Here is a 13834-nt window from a genome sequence, read left to right as displayed (position 1 = left end):
TATTAATAGCAACATAGGGACACATACTACTAAAGTTATAGTGAATAGAGAAAAACATAGAATATATAAGGCAAGAAGTCAAAGTATGGGAAGTCAGCGATGGCAGTAACGAAAAGTGCAGTTTTGCCTTGAGATGAAGGAAGGTTCTCAAAGTTTCTTGAAATACCAAGAATGAGCCAGATGTGAGGAATTAGCTTAATTTGGAAACCAGAAACTCTACCAGAAGAAATTTAAGCTCATGAAAACATTACGATGCTAAAACCCAAAATTTAGATGGAGAATAGGGTTGGGTAGAGTATATAGACATTCAAAGTTCTCCATTGATTAGTGCATCAGGCACTCAAGGACCACCCTCACTGAAGTCTTTCTCTATTGCTCAACCTGCAGGTACCAGCATGGAGAAAGAGATAGCTCTACTCCACAGGCAGTGGAACCCTACTGTTATGTCCTCAAGGTTTTCTTTAAGAAGCATTCCATGTAGCAGATTTCCTCCATCCCATCCCATTGGGCTGACTCCCTATGGTCAACAGGCGTCCTCACCCTGGGGTCATTCCACAATCCCCATGGCTCCAGCTCCCAGCTTCCATGCACACCAGTGGACTTACAACCCTGTCCGAGGTATGAAAGGCTGCAGCATGGCTTGTCTATGTGGTTCTCACTCCATTGAGACTGTCACAGAGTAGTGAGTTCACTCCCCAACTGCTTCAAATGCCTCCCCTGTCCCAGTGGATGGCCATGGACGCGGGGATCTCTCCCCTGCACTTCAGCTCCCTCATCCCCAGGTGCAGGCTGGTCCCACTTGCTCTGCTCCTTCTTTCCCCTTCCTCCTTGTCCCTTCTTTCCTTTGTCCTACCAAGTTCTGTGTGGATCCGGATGTTCCTTCTCAGTAGTCAGGGAGTCCTGCCAGGATTCACCTGGTCTTCTGTGAGAACTGCTGCATCTTTAGACATTCTTGATGCATCAGTGGAGAGAGGTGTACCCCACTTCCACCTACCCCTCCGTTATCTTGTCCACCCCCATTTGTGCATGGATTAGAAATGAGATGCCTTTTCTATTAAGTAACACTGTCATCACCACACATGTTTAACTTTTGCTTTTTGAGGAGAACACAGGTAAGTTCCACTCTCTTCAGTTCAGTCAGTCATTCAGTGGTGTCTGACTCTTTGTGACCCCAGGGACTGTGGCAGCACAGGCTTCCCTGTCTATAATCAACTCCCAGAGCTTGTTCAATCTCATGATTAGATCTCATGATTAGATCATGAAGCTCAAACTTAGATCCTCAGACATTAATTTTTTATACATGAAAATATTTAACCTTTAAAAATATCTCCCTATTTGTCCTACCCTCCAGTCTTTGGCAATCATTTTTCTACTCTGAGTTCCATCTTTTGTTTTTTTTGGAACTCCTTATACTTGAGGCCTATGGTATTTGTCTTTCTCTGACTTAGTTCACTTAACATAATGCCCTCCAGTTTCATCCATGTTGCCACAAATAGAAGGATTTCTTTCTTTTTCTAATGGCTAAATAATATTTACCTATATTTGTCACATCACATTGTTTTAATCCATTCACCTGTTGAAAGATTGTTGTTTCTATAACAAGGCTACTGTGAATAATGCTGCAATGAACATGGGAATAGATCTCTCTTTGAGACAATGATTTCATTTCCTTTGACTATATATCCAGAAGTGGGATAATGCATCACATAACAGTTCTTTTAAATTTCTTGACGAACCTCCACAGTAGGTTTCCAAGGGAGTTGCATCGGTATCCATCCCTACCAACAGTGCATAAGCACTCCTTTTTCTCCACATCCTCAATAACATTTGTCATTTTTTACATTTTTGGTACTAGCCTTTCAAACGGGTATGTGGTGATATCTCTTGTGCTTTTGATCTGCATTTTGTTTGATTATTAGTGATGCTGAGTATCTTGTCATATACCTCTTGATCATCTATGTAGCATACATTATGTTTACTGTATTCCAATATACGAAACTCAGTTGTCTACCTATATATCAACAACAAACTATTACAAAATGGAATAAAGAAAACAATCCCATTTACTATTGCACCAAAAAAATATAAAACACTTAGAAATAAACTTAAGCAAGGTGTTGAAAGATTTTATACAAAACCTTTAAGACATGGTAAGAGAAGTTTAAAAAGAATTAAAGATACATGAAGCTAGGTTTTCAATTCAATGTGTTTCTTGAGGTAGCATTTGTATTGCTATAAACTTCCCTCTTAGAACTGCTTTTGTTGCATCCTCTAGGTTTTAGATCATCGTGTTTTCATTGTTCTTTGTTTCTATGAATGTTGATATCCCTTATTTCTTCAGTAACCTGCTCACTATTTAGAAATGTGTTGTTTAATCACCATGTGTTTGTGTTTGTTAATGTGTTTTTTTCTCCTATAATTGATATCTAGTCTCATAGTCTTGGGGTCAGAGAAAATGCTTGAAATAATTTCAATTTCCTTAAATTTACTGAGGTTTGATTCTGACCCAAGATGAAGATAATGTTCTATGTGCACTTGAGAAGAAAGTCTATCCTTCTGCATTTGGATGGAATGTGCAGAAGATATCAGTTAGGTCTGTTTGCTCTAATATTTCCTTTTAAGCTTATGTTTCCTTATTAATTTTCTGTTCTGTTGACCTGTCCATTGGTGTAGGTGTGGTGTCAACTTGCCTACCATTATTGTGTTACGGTCAATTTCCCCTTTTGTGTCAGTTAGTGTTTACCTTATGTATTGAGGTGCTCTTATGTTGGGTAGATAAATAGTTAAAATTGTTATGTCTTTTTCTTGGACTGATCCTTTGATCACTTGGTAGTGTCCTTCTTTATCTCTTATAATAGTTTTGATTTTAAGGTTTATTTTTTCTGATATGAGAATTGCCAATCCGGCTTTCTTTTTTTTCCCATTTGCATGGAATATCTTTTTCCATCCTCTCACTTTCAGTCTGTATGTGTCTCTAGGACTGAAGTGGGTCTCTTGTAGACAGCATATATATGGGCCTTGTTTTTGTATCCATTCAGCCAATCTATGCGTTTTCGTAAGAATGGCAGAAGATAATAGCAAATAAAACAACTGATAAAAGATTGCTTTCCAAAATACAAGCAGCTCAAACAACTCAGTCATCAAAAGCAAAGGCAAGAACTGCAAAAATAAACCAGTGAGACCACATCAAACTCAAAACCTTCTGCATAGTAAAAGAAGCCATCAGTAAAATGAAATGACAACCTATGGAATGAAAAAAAAATATTTGCAAATCACATATTTGGTAAGGACTTCGTATCCAAGTATATATAAGAGACTTATAAAACTCAGTATGAAAATAAATCAAACACCCCAAATTATTAAATGAGCAAAGGAAGAGTAAGTGTTTTGAAAAATCTGAAGAGTAGACTGTGGATGACAGACACTGTAAGTTTTTCCTTCCAAAACAGAAGCCTGTGTCTTCCTGGCATTGCTTTCTTTATCTCCAATCACCTGTTTGGTGACTGCACTTCACAATATACATCCTTCACTCAGTAGCAATCATCCTACCCTGAACTATATTTGCTAAGAATACCCTACTAACTATAAAAAACTAATAATTACATACTTAATCTTGAGGCATCTAAAATCCAAGGTGATTTTCAGAATTTTCCACTCCACTGTTTCCTACATTCTATTTCAAAATTGAAACACCTAGTATGGAAAAATGAGTAGGGGACCTCAGTAATACATGCATAGAAAGTCATTTAAAACTGGCAGCATTACTGGATTATAATTTTGGGGAATGTATTATTCCTAATACTATTGTAATTTTATTCCCTTTACTTCTCATGTACACTAGGTTGATATTTATTTAAAATAGTAAAAAAAAAAAAAATAGTAATTCCAACATAGAGATACATAGTACTCAAGTTACAGTAGATTGAGAAAGACAAGCTTATGAGGCAGGAAGTGAAATCACAGAAAATTAGCAATGGTAACAAAACAAGGGGAGTATTGCCTAGAAAGAAAGCCAGAGTTCTCTAATTGTTTGGAGACAACACGAACAAGCTAGATGTGAGCCAACCAGCTTAAACTGTGTACCAGAAACCGCACCAGAAGGAAAATGAAGTTCATAAAATATGCTGATGCTAAACGCCAACATTCAGACAGTAAGAGAATAGGGTAGGGTTTATGTAAATGCTGAAAACTACTCAGAGAGATAGACATGGAAGCAAATACACTAATGAGCATCAGAAAGATCAAAGCACAAAAGGGTCTGAAAAATAAATCGTAAAGAGACTTGGTAGTCTGATCAAAAAAATAAGAGAATCAAATTAGAAGACCAAAGTATAAAGACTTCTGCACATGTTAGACCCAGAGAATGCTCAGGAGAGAAATTTTCGGCCTTAGTGACCAGCGAACAGAAGCCTCCAGCATCAGGAACAAAAACCCTGGGCAGGACTCACGACTGTGCGCTTCTGGGAACAGCCTCAGTTTCAAAGTTTGGGCACTATACCACCTAAAAGCGAAGGCAGACAAGGATTATAGCTTGCTATGACACTGAATCACAGACAGTAGTGTTTGTTAGTTTATTTTTCTCATGCAACTATAAAAAGTTAAAGAATCACTAACCAATGATAATTGACATCATCAGTTTCCAGTCAGATCCTCTTTAGTCATATAATGGATATCTGAACCTGTTATATGATCCCCAATAACAGTTTTAATAATTAAATTTATTGACATTTAAGTGAAGCGTAATTGCCTTACAATACTATACTGCCTTTGGCCAAACATCAGCATGAATCAGCCATAGGTATACCTATGTCCCCCCGCTCTTGAACCTCCTTCCCACCTTCCTTCCCGTCCCACCCCTCGAAGTTGTTACAGAAAAATATGGAAGGCTTCACAAATTTGTGTGTCATCCTTGGGCAGGGGCCATGCTAATCTTCTCAGTATTATTCCAACTATTTAATATATGTGCTACCAAAGCAAACACATGAATAACCTTTTAATAGAAAAAAAATCATATAGTTAGTCATCTACCAATAAATGATCAATTACATTAGGAATTAGGGTATTCTTCTATATTTACCACCTCTAATAAAATTGAATTTTATAAGGTCCAAAGTTCCAAGAAGGAATTAAGCACACATTTATGCATAGCATATGTATACATGCACAGATATAGATGCACACAAATATGTCTATGTTATACAAGCTATTATTCTCCTTGCCTGTCACAATAAGCTCTTTAGTTGATGAGAGATATATTACTAAATTTCTCCAAATTATATGTCTTCTTTTTGAGAACCACTTCTTTTATTTTCATCACCTAATTTTAACTAACCATTTTATTCTTAGATACCATGCCCATTTATACTAACTAAGAGCAGAGAAAACCTAGTAAATGCTAATATCTTATCCTTAATTAAATTACCAGTCTTTGGTAAATTGGAAAAAGAATCATGTTCAGATCTCATTCAGGAGGATAAAATCTCTATTTTATCAGTTCTCTTGTCCAAACTCAATTCTTGCTCACTTCAGTCTTAAATTCTGCTTTCTTACAAAGGACAGACAGGAAAAGTAATACTAAAATCATGCTTGCAAGAGTCTATTTTTTTATGCTTCTGTTGGTCAAAGGTAGGGCCAGGAATAATTTCTGAAATATTACATACATCATGGAAGCATGAAGGTCTAGTTCTACTGTTAAAGAGGAGATGTTTGGAGAGGATTCAAAAACTAAGCCCCATGGGTTGTCAGGATGTACTCCTGACCAGACAGATAAATTTTGTCCCTAAAGAGTCAAAGTCAGGGAAAGGCAGGCCTTGTTTGCAGAGCCGATGATGTTGTCTTGGGTGCTGACCAGGTAATATTCTTGTACTACCATTTGGAGATTTATTTGCTATTTTCTCGAAGAAACAAGTGTAAAGAGAGGATTAAAGATGAATAAAAGTAGAAGAGCTGTGAAGGTGCCTAGAAGAGAGGCTAGCCAGGAGAACCAGGCCCCCACACTGATAATTGCCAAAGACTTTAACAGTGAGTGTTTCATAGACAGAGCAGAACAAGTGGATAAAACCAATGTTCTAGGGTCACTGCTGTTTTGCAGTCAAAGGCAAAATATTTTTCTCTTTAAGCAGAGTCATCGAGCTCCGGAAGTGGTCCTGGTTACACACATGCAGACCGGGAGCCACAGGCATGTGTGATGTGACATCAGGAGGTGGACAGATGAGTGTATTGGTGCCCAGTGACCTGCATCTGCTAATAATGGGACCTGGGGAAAATTACTTGCCCTCTCCAAGTCATTGCCTCTTCATTACCATAACTTGATGATCATAGTGAAGATTAAGTCTATCTCACAGGGTTCCTGTGAAACACAAATTTTAAGATGTTTTAAAGCTCTTGGGAAAGTATCACCTTGGGTTACTAAGGTGAGCGAGCAGATCCAAAGTACAGTATCCTTTTTCTCTTAGTATTCTCTCTGTACTCAATAGTAGTGATCAGTCAGTCATGTGTTTACTCTTACCCCAGTGTGATGGTAAACCATACAGATCAACTAACTTTTCTTGTCATTTCAGTGTCTAAAATGCAAGCATTACTCAATGTAGAGTGAAAAACTTACAAACTCCTACAGGTCCTCGCTGCACAGAGTCTGCAGAGTCAGAACATTAAACTGTCTTAAAAAAAAATGGCCTAAAAACTCTGGCTCAGAATTAAGTGCCAAATGTTTGCAGAGCACAGAAGTACTTCTGGGAGCAATACAAAATTACAGGGAGTAACCTACTTCTCCAACTCTCTATCTGTGCAATATCATCATCCTTTTAAATTGACTCAGAAATCACTCCTTCTTCCCCAACCCAGCTACTACAGCACCAACTCCTGCTCAGAGCAACAGGGAGAGAAGTCTTCCCTCCACGGGATGGATCTGATAATCTTAGGTGACTACATCATCTCAGAATGGCTCATATTTTTAATTAAACAGGGTCCTGCCTGCTCCTGCTGCTGGTCATGTCAAATCTGCTACTGTGCCAAGGCAACTCATGCCTGTGCTCCCGTCCTGCCGTGATTGACATCCCCCTGGAATCCCTAACAGTACTGTTACTCAATGCCTCCAGGCTGTCCCACAACATCCTTAAGCATTCCAGAACAATGTTCCATGAGTTTGTAAGTACTGTGTGGTGGTGGTGGTTTAGTTGCTAAGTCGTGTCTGACTCTTGAGACCCCACGGACTGTAGCCTGCCAGGCTCACAGATGGAACCCTCGCATAAGTGACTGAGCTATACTGTCCTTTCAACAAGAAGGCTGCATCAGCCAAACTTCAAATAACACAGTGTCTAGGTCAAAGAAGCCATCAGCTCATAAGATGTGGACTACAAAGAAAGGATCAGTTTTGGGAAATCTCAAAGATTCCTAAGAGGTGCAATAACTTTTTCAATTTCCTTTCATTCATTTTCTTTTGTAAATTTCCAAAATAAATGATTTTGTATTTGTCAGCGAAGAATGCCATAAAAGAATAGAATAGACTCAGTGGAATAAACAACAGAAATTTATTTCCTTACAGTTCTGGGGTCTAGAAGTCCCAGATCAGGGTGCCAGCAAGGTGAGGTTCTGGTAAGAACTCTTTCCTCTCAGGCTGGATTCTCCGTGTGTCCTCACACAGGGTGGTGGGTGGGGAAGAGAGAGAGAGGAAAAGACACAGAGACACAGAGGTAATTCTCTGGTGTTTTGCTTCATGAAGACACTAAATCTATTGAATCAGTGTTCCACCCTACGGGCTGATTTAACCTTAATGGGCTTCCTGGTGGCTCAGATGGTAAAGAATCTGCCCGCAATGTGAGAGACCTGGGTTCTATCCCTGGGTCTGGATGATTCCCTGGAGAAGGGAACTGCAAGCCACTCCAGTAATCTTGCCTGAGAAATCCCATGGACAGAGAAGTCTGGTGGGCTACAGTCCATTTCAAAACACAGCACTTTGGCAGTTAGGTGTCTAACACATGAACTTGAAGAACATACATTCAGTCCACAGTACTACCTGACACAAAGCACTTTTAGGTGGGACTGGGGAGAAGGAAGCATGTTGATTTTCTGGTCCTGCAGTGTCTCTCTGGGCTTTCTTCTCCAGGCTCAGAGTAAATAGCCAATAACTGAGAAGTGCTCTGCAGTGAACTGGGAAGATGGAACATGTTAAACAAAGCTGAATCCCGGTCACAAAAACGAATACTGGTAGTTTTTTTAATGCTACAAATTATTGTTTTAAGATTTGAAGTGAATAGCTTTAGAGCTACAGTAGAAGGAGAGTTTACAATTGGAAACAATTATTCTCTTTCTGAAGAAGGTACTTGAAAATTGTGTGTTGATTCTTTTAGTCAATCAAGGAGCACACAGTAGAGCAGACAGCTAATAAAAGGCGGTGTTAAAGGTTTCTATTAAATTCACGTAGTTCTTTTTACTCACTAGTTTTTGCTTCATACTCCATTTTGACTGTCCATTTTTTTCCCAAATCTTCCAAGTAATCTCTTTAAATGTTCATAACTTTCGCTAAAGATTACTTTTTCTCTATCAATGTGTTAGCTAGATTTTTCTACTCTTATTATTCTCAGTCCATTGCTTAGTATTTCCTATAACTTTATGCCATGTTTTTCTGCAGTACCATTTTCTCACCATAAATAGCATTGTATTCTGCACCTGGGATGAACACTAAGCTTTTTGGTGTGCGGATCAGAGATAAGTCAGAGTCATAACCGTATAACTCCTTGCAAGGGAATATATTTGCTCTAACCCACACTAAACAAGAGACTAAATGGTTAAATATAGGTGCATGCATGCATTCTAAGTCACATCAGTTGTGTCCAACTCTTTGCAATCCTACTGACTGTAATCCAACAGGCTCCTCTGTTCATGGGATTTGCCAGGCAAGAATACTGGAGTAGGCTGCTGTACCCTCTTGCAAGGGATGCTCCTCACCTAGGGATCAAACCTGAGTCTTCTTATATCTCCTGCATTGGCAGGAATGTTCTTTACCACTACCGTCATCTGGGAAGCACCAAGTATTGGTACAAAAGTGCTATATTTGGTTCAAATACTAAAAACAAAACAAAACAAAAACAAACAAAAAAAACAGATAAAAAAAAAGAGAAGGGAAAAGGTTGAACTTAGAAAAGTTACATGTAAAATCATTTCTATAGAGACAATGTATAGAAAAAAAAATAGAAAAAGTAGGAAAAAGATGACTTTCAAATTTTGTGATGCCCGCTAGTTAGAAAAATTACACGACTATCAAACATGTTAATGTTCTGGTAATGGGTTCATCTACCGAATGCCCAACAACCCTAACTAATTGCCTGATCACTTTCAGGATATAAAATATGCCCAGGGCAAACTGTACTATATCAATGCCATCAAGAGCTGCCACACCAATTCCCTCCAAACTCCCGAAGAACCAGAAAAAGTCCTAGAGACGAACGTGAGTCTTTCACCTGGGTTTTTCACTGAATCAAATGAGACAGTATGTAGCTTACCAGGCTTCAGATTATTAGAGGGAATGGTAACTGTACATGCAGAAAAAGGTGGAGGAACCATAAGCAATTGAAGAGAAATTATATTATGCACTTGATGAAGCATGAGTGAAATCAAGGGATGACTAAAGATCTGTAATAGCAAATAAATAACAGATCCATAAATTGTCCATGCAGACAACTTTAGTTCAACCAATGCATTAGACACAGGATTGCAGCTATTATACTGTACGAAAACAAGAAATTAATGGGAACTTCCATGTGTAAAATATAAGATTGCAAAATTCATGAATATGTAAGAAACACACCCCAGTTTTGAGTACTCCCTGTTACTAGTGACTCCTATGTGGGAGTCCTATACTGCACCACCCGAGCCACCGCATCTGCCTTTCAAGGCTCTCCTGATTCTGCTTCTACTTCTCTAACACCTCCTTCACTCGTCATTCTCAATGACTCGTCTGTCACCTTTTATTCTTAATTTGTAAGTCTCTCCCACAGTGGCCTATAAAACATTGCTTTCCTTCTCATGGCCACAACACTTGTCTCTTTTCTGATGGCAACACAGTTTACATATCAAGCCTCAATCATTTATGGCAACTCCAAATTTTCACCATTATATTCTCTCCTTTCTGATTTCCTGCATTATCCTTCCTCCTAACATTATTTAAAATATTTTCACATGCATCCCCCCTTATAATACTATCTTCTCTCTCTACAACTTTCTTAATGATACCAGCATTCTTTTCCTCTGTTAAGCTCATCCTATTCAGTTCTCTGTTCTTTACCAGACACGTGTACCCCAATGTTCATCACAGCACTGTTTATAATAGCCAGGACATGGAAGCAACCTAGATGCCCATCAGCAGATGAATGGATAAGAAAGCTGTGTTACATATACACAATGTAGTATTACTCAGCCATTAAAAAGAATACATTTGAATCAGTTTTAATGAGATGGATAAAACTGGAACCTATTATATAGAGTGAAGTAAGCCAGAAAGAAAAACACCAATACAGTATACTAATGCATATATATGGAATTTAGAAAGACGGTAACAATAACCCTGTGTACGAGACAGCAAAAGAGACACTGATGTATAGATAAGTCTTATGGACTCTGTGGGAGAGGGAGAGGGTGGGGAGATTTGGGAGAATAGCATTGCAACATGTATAATATCATGTATGAAACGAGTCACCAGTCCAGGTTCGATGCACGATACTGGATGCTTGGGGCTGGTGCACTGGGACGACCCAGAAGGAGGGTAGGGGAGGGAGGAGGGAGGAGGGTTCAGGATGGGGAACACAGGTATACCTGTGGCGGATTCATTTTGATATTTGGCAAAACTAATACAATATTGTAAAGTTTAAAAATAAAATAAAATTAAAAAAAAAACAGTTCATGGCTGTAAAGAAATCAAGCATTAACTAGAGATATTCAGTCTCTGGGATTTTCAGGCTCAATTCTGCTAGTAGTAGTGAACTAGGGGGGACCCTCCACTGTGAATCCCACTGATGCTGTTACTAAAGACAACGCTGTGCCATTTTCTGCCCGGAGACATGTCAACAAAACAGACTGTTCTGATGTCAGCAGGGGGCTCGTGTTGGGATCAACTGAGGAGAGAAAGCCTGTTTAGGAAAATCATGTCTTTTCATTGTCCCTTTGTTGTAATATCATAAAACAATCTCCAATCAAACATCAATACGAAGGACTCATCTGATTCATTAATACGAATGAATCACTGGGTGACAATGATGTGGCCACAGGTGGAATCCCTCTTTCCTGGGTCAGGCACTGCAGCACATACTGACTTGCGTAAATGCTTAGATTCTCTCACGGAAATATACAAACGTAAAAGAACTCACTGAGTGGTGGTAGAATTTCGAGGAAAAAATAAAATTTTTTATGTTATAAATTAGAATGCATCAGAAGAATTAGTTCTTAAAATAATCTAAATTTTTAATAATTCAGCAAAGTGTGAACTAATAGCTTGCATTTTATAATTTTGCAACTTTTACTACCTTCAAAAATCTCTGCATGCACATAGGAATAACCAAAATTTTTTCAGTTCAGCAGCTCTAAGCAAAGATCACATGTTACCAAAACCACTGAATTATGATTATTTTAATGAGACCATTTCTTCTGGTTGGTTAGATTAAAGACCTTAGTAAGTGGATACTCATGTTACTGTACTCCTGGAATAGACCTCTGTATCATCTAGTCACAGACCTGCGGAGTATGAAAGAAGTCTCAGATTCTATTCAATCAAATGCCAGAGAGAGTGTGAAAAATCTACTAGAACTTCAAGCACTCATAGAGAGGCAATTCTGCCAGGTGAGCATCCTGCAGAGGGCTTTCTTGCTTTGCTCATGAATGAAAGAGGTCACCGCTGTAATGCGTAATGTGTTTGGAATTATCTCATTTTGTAAGAAAAAGATTCATGACTTCTATATTCTAGACTGCTACTACATAAAGCAAGAGCCTTAGTTATTCATAGTGATAGATTCTACTGTAAAGGAATCAGAATTTCACTGCAGTTTTTGACATGTGTAGCCTTCCCTGCATTGCACACAATTCCACCAAAAGCTTCACTCTTCCTGGGCACAGGTGGTTGAAATATTTTCAAGAGTAAGAGAACTAGAGAACAGAATTTCCAAGATCAGCATTTTCTTCAAAGTAACCCAGGACATCTGCTATTGAAGTTCCACTTGTCTTCTTTCTCTGTTCTCATCAAATCAAAGGATAAGAGTGGGAAGGAAGAAAAGAGCAAGTTAAAACTAATCTTGAGTTATGTTTCTACATTTTAGATTCCTAATTTTTTTTTCATAGGCTGGCTTCAAAATCCATATATAGAGATTTTTATATATGTATGTCTTCCCCAAATCTTAATTTGATAATTAGAAGCAAAAAAAAATAAGCAAATCTTAATAAAACACATAAGAAGTCATTATCTTTTGGGTATTCAGATTATTTTTCCAGTAAGGCGGAAGATGTTGAAGGCTCGCATTTACTGGTGTGGACTCCCATCCCTGGAGTCCAGGGATGAAGATGTGCGTCATTCTGAATTTTATAAGCTGTTCAAGTGCCTGTATAGGGATTCACGTAAAGTTGACATGTACACCACGATCCTGGGATGCCGACTCAGCAACTCGTGCTAAATCCACATCCATCCCATCCAGCTCTGAGGTGGTCATAATGATCTAACCCATAGCAAGCTTGTTTGAAATTTATAGCTTTTTAATGTATGCTATGTAAAATGGGTCTCCTCTTAAAAAAAATAAACACAGACTCTGCAGAGATGTCAAAATCTAAGAGGGCAATTTCTTAACATTTCTTAGCTCCATTTAATTGAAAATCAAAAGAAAATCCACCCCTACAATTGAGAGAATGAAGTGCCTATTAAAATTAGTCACAAATAGCAGAACCTGGCATTACAAAGAAGATCATTAAGATACTACTTAAGAATCACAGCCAACTATTCTGGTCAAGTTATTAGAATCAAAGAATTAGACAATTGTTCATGGTTCTGGTCATGCTACCAAGAAGACTGAATTCTCAAGATTCTTTATGAAAGCCAGCCACGAACTGTCACCCATCACAGTCTTACATCAGATAATATAAGTGCTTCGCACCTTTGTATAAATAGCATGAGGTTTACTGAACTGTGTAAAGATTGTTAGGATGCTGTCTTTGTCCTTCTGCATTGCTATAACACAGGCTTAAAAACAATGGAAATGGATTTCCACAGTGGGGTAATGCAGGGTCCTTTCTGGTCACACATTACTTACTGTATCCTCACACGGCGGGAGAGCTCAGGAGCTCCGTGTGTCTCATATATAAAAGCACTCATCTCATTGAAGAGGCTCCATCCTTATAACTCCATCACCTCACAAAGGCACCACCTAGGGTTACCATAACCATGAGAATCAGGATTTCATCATATGAAATTTCTGGGGGCACAAAGGCTGAGACCATAGTAGATACAAAGGTGAACTGGCTCATCCTCCTGCAGTGGCTGTCGTCACCCACACTCCACTGATCCTCATTTCCTCCATCACCTTGCAGCCATTCCATACATTCTATCACTCTGGGTTTCACAAGTCCAGGTCATTCAAGTGTCAGCTCCATCTCATATTCAGCCTATTCAGTGTCTCCCTCTTCCCTGCTGAGGCCCAGGGGACCTACCAGGAAATGCAGATGTGTCCATTTCTGCAAGGTCCCTTCTCTCTCCCTCTCTGGATCTTCATTCCTTGGGCCATGTTGGATCAGAGTAGATGGTAATGAGATGGGAAAGTTCTGACATCACTGACTTACATGGTGCTGTTGTAGCCTTCTCTTG

At 38.8% G+C, this 13834-nt stretch overlaps 1 protein-coding gene and 1 non-coding gene across 2 annotated transcripts; one reads left to right on the top strand and one right to left on the bottom strand.

The window, feature by feature from the left end:
• Positions 1-443: 443 nt before the first annotated feature.
• Positions 444-12807, top strand: LOC113881588 (placental prolactin-related protein 3-like). Its single transcript, XM_027524635.1, has 5 exons — positions 444-618; positions 6965-7146; positions 9338-9445; positions 11650-11829; positions 12462-12807. The coding sequence occupies exons 1-5, from the start codon at positions 444-446 to the stop codon at positions 12651-12653; spliced, it is 837 nt and encodes a 278-aa protein (XP_027380436.1). The 3' UTR covers positions 12654-12807.
• LOC113882356 lies at positions 4873-4981 on the bottom strand. The gene has a single exon (XR_003508364.1). It is a non-coding gene; the product is annotated as a U6 spliceosomal RNA (small nuclear RNA).
• Positions 12808-13834: the final 1027 nt, after the last annotated feature.

The sequence above is a fragment of the Bos indicus x Bos taurus genome, chromosome 23 (genome assembly GCF_003369695.1).
Source record: "Bos indicus x Bos taurus breed Angus x Brahman F1 hybrid chromosome 23, Bos_hybrid_MaternalHap_v2.0, whole genome shotgun sequence".
Classification (NCBI taxonomy): domain Eukaryota; kingdom Metazoa; phylum Chordata; class Mammalia; order Artiodactyla; family Bovidae; genus Bos; species Bos indicus x Bos taurus.
This window is presented reverse-complemented; position numbering and strand designations above follow the sequence as displayed.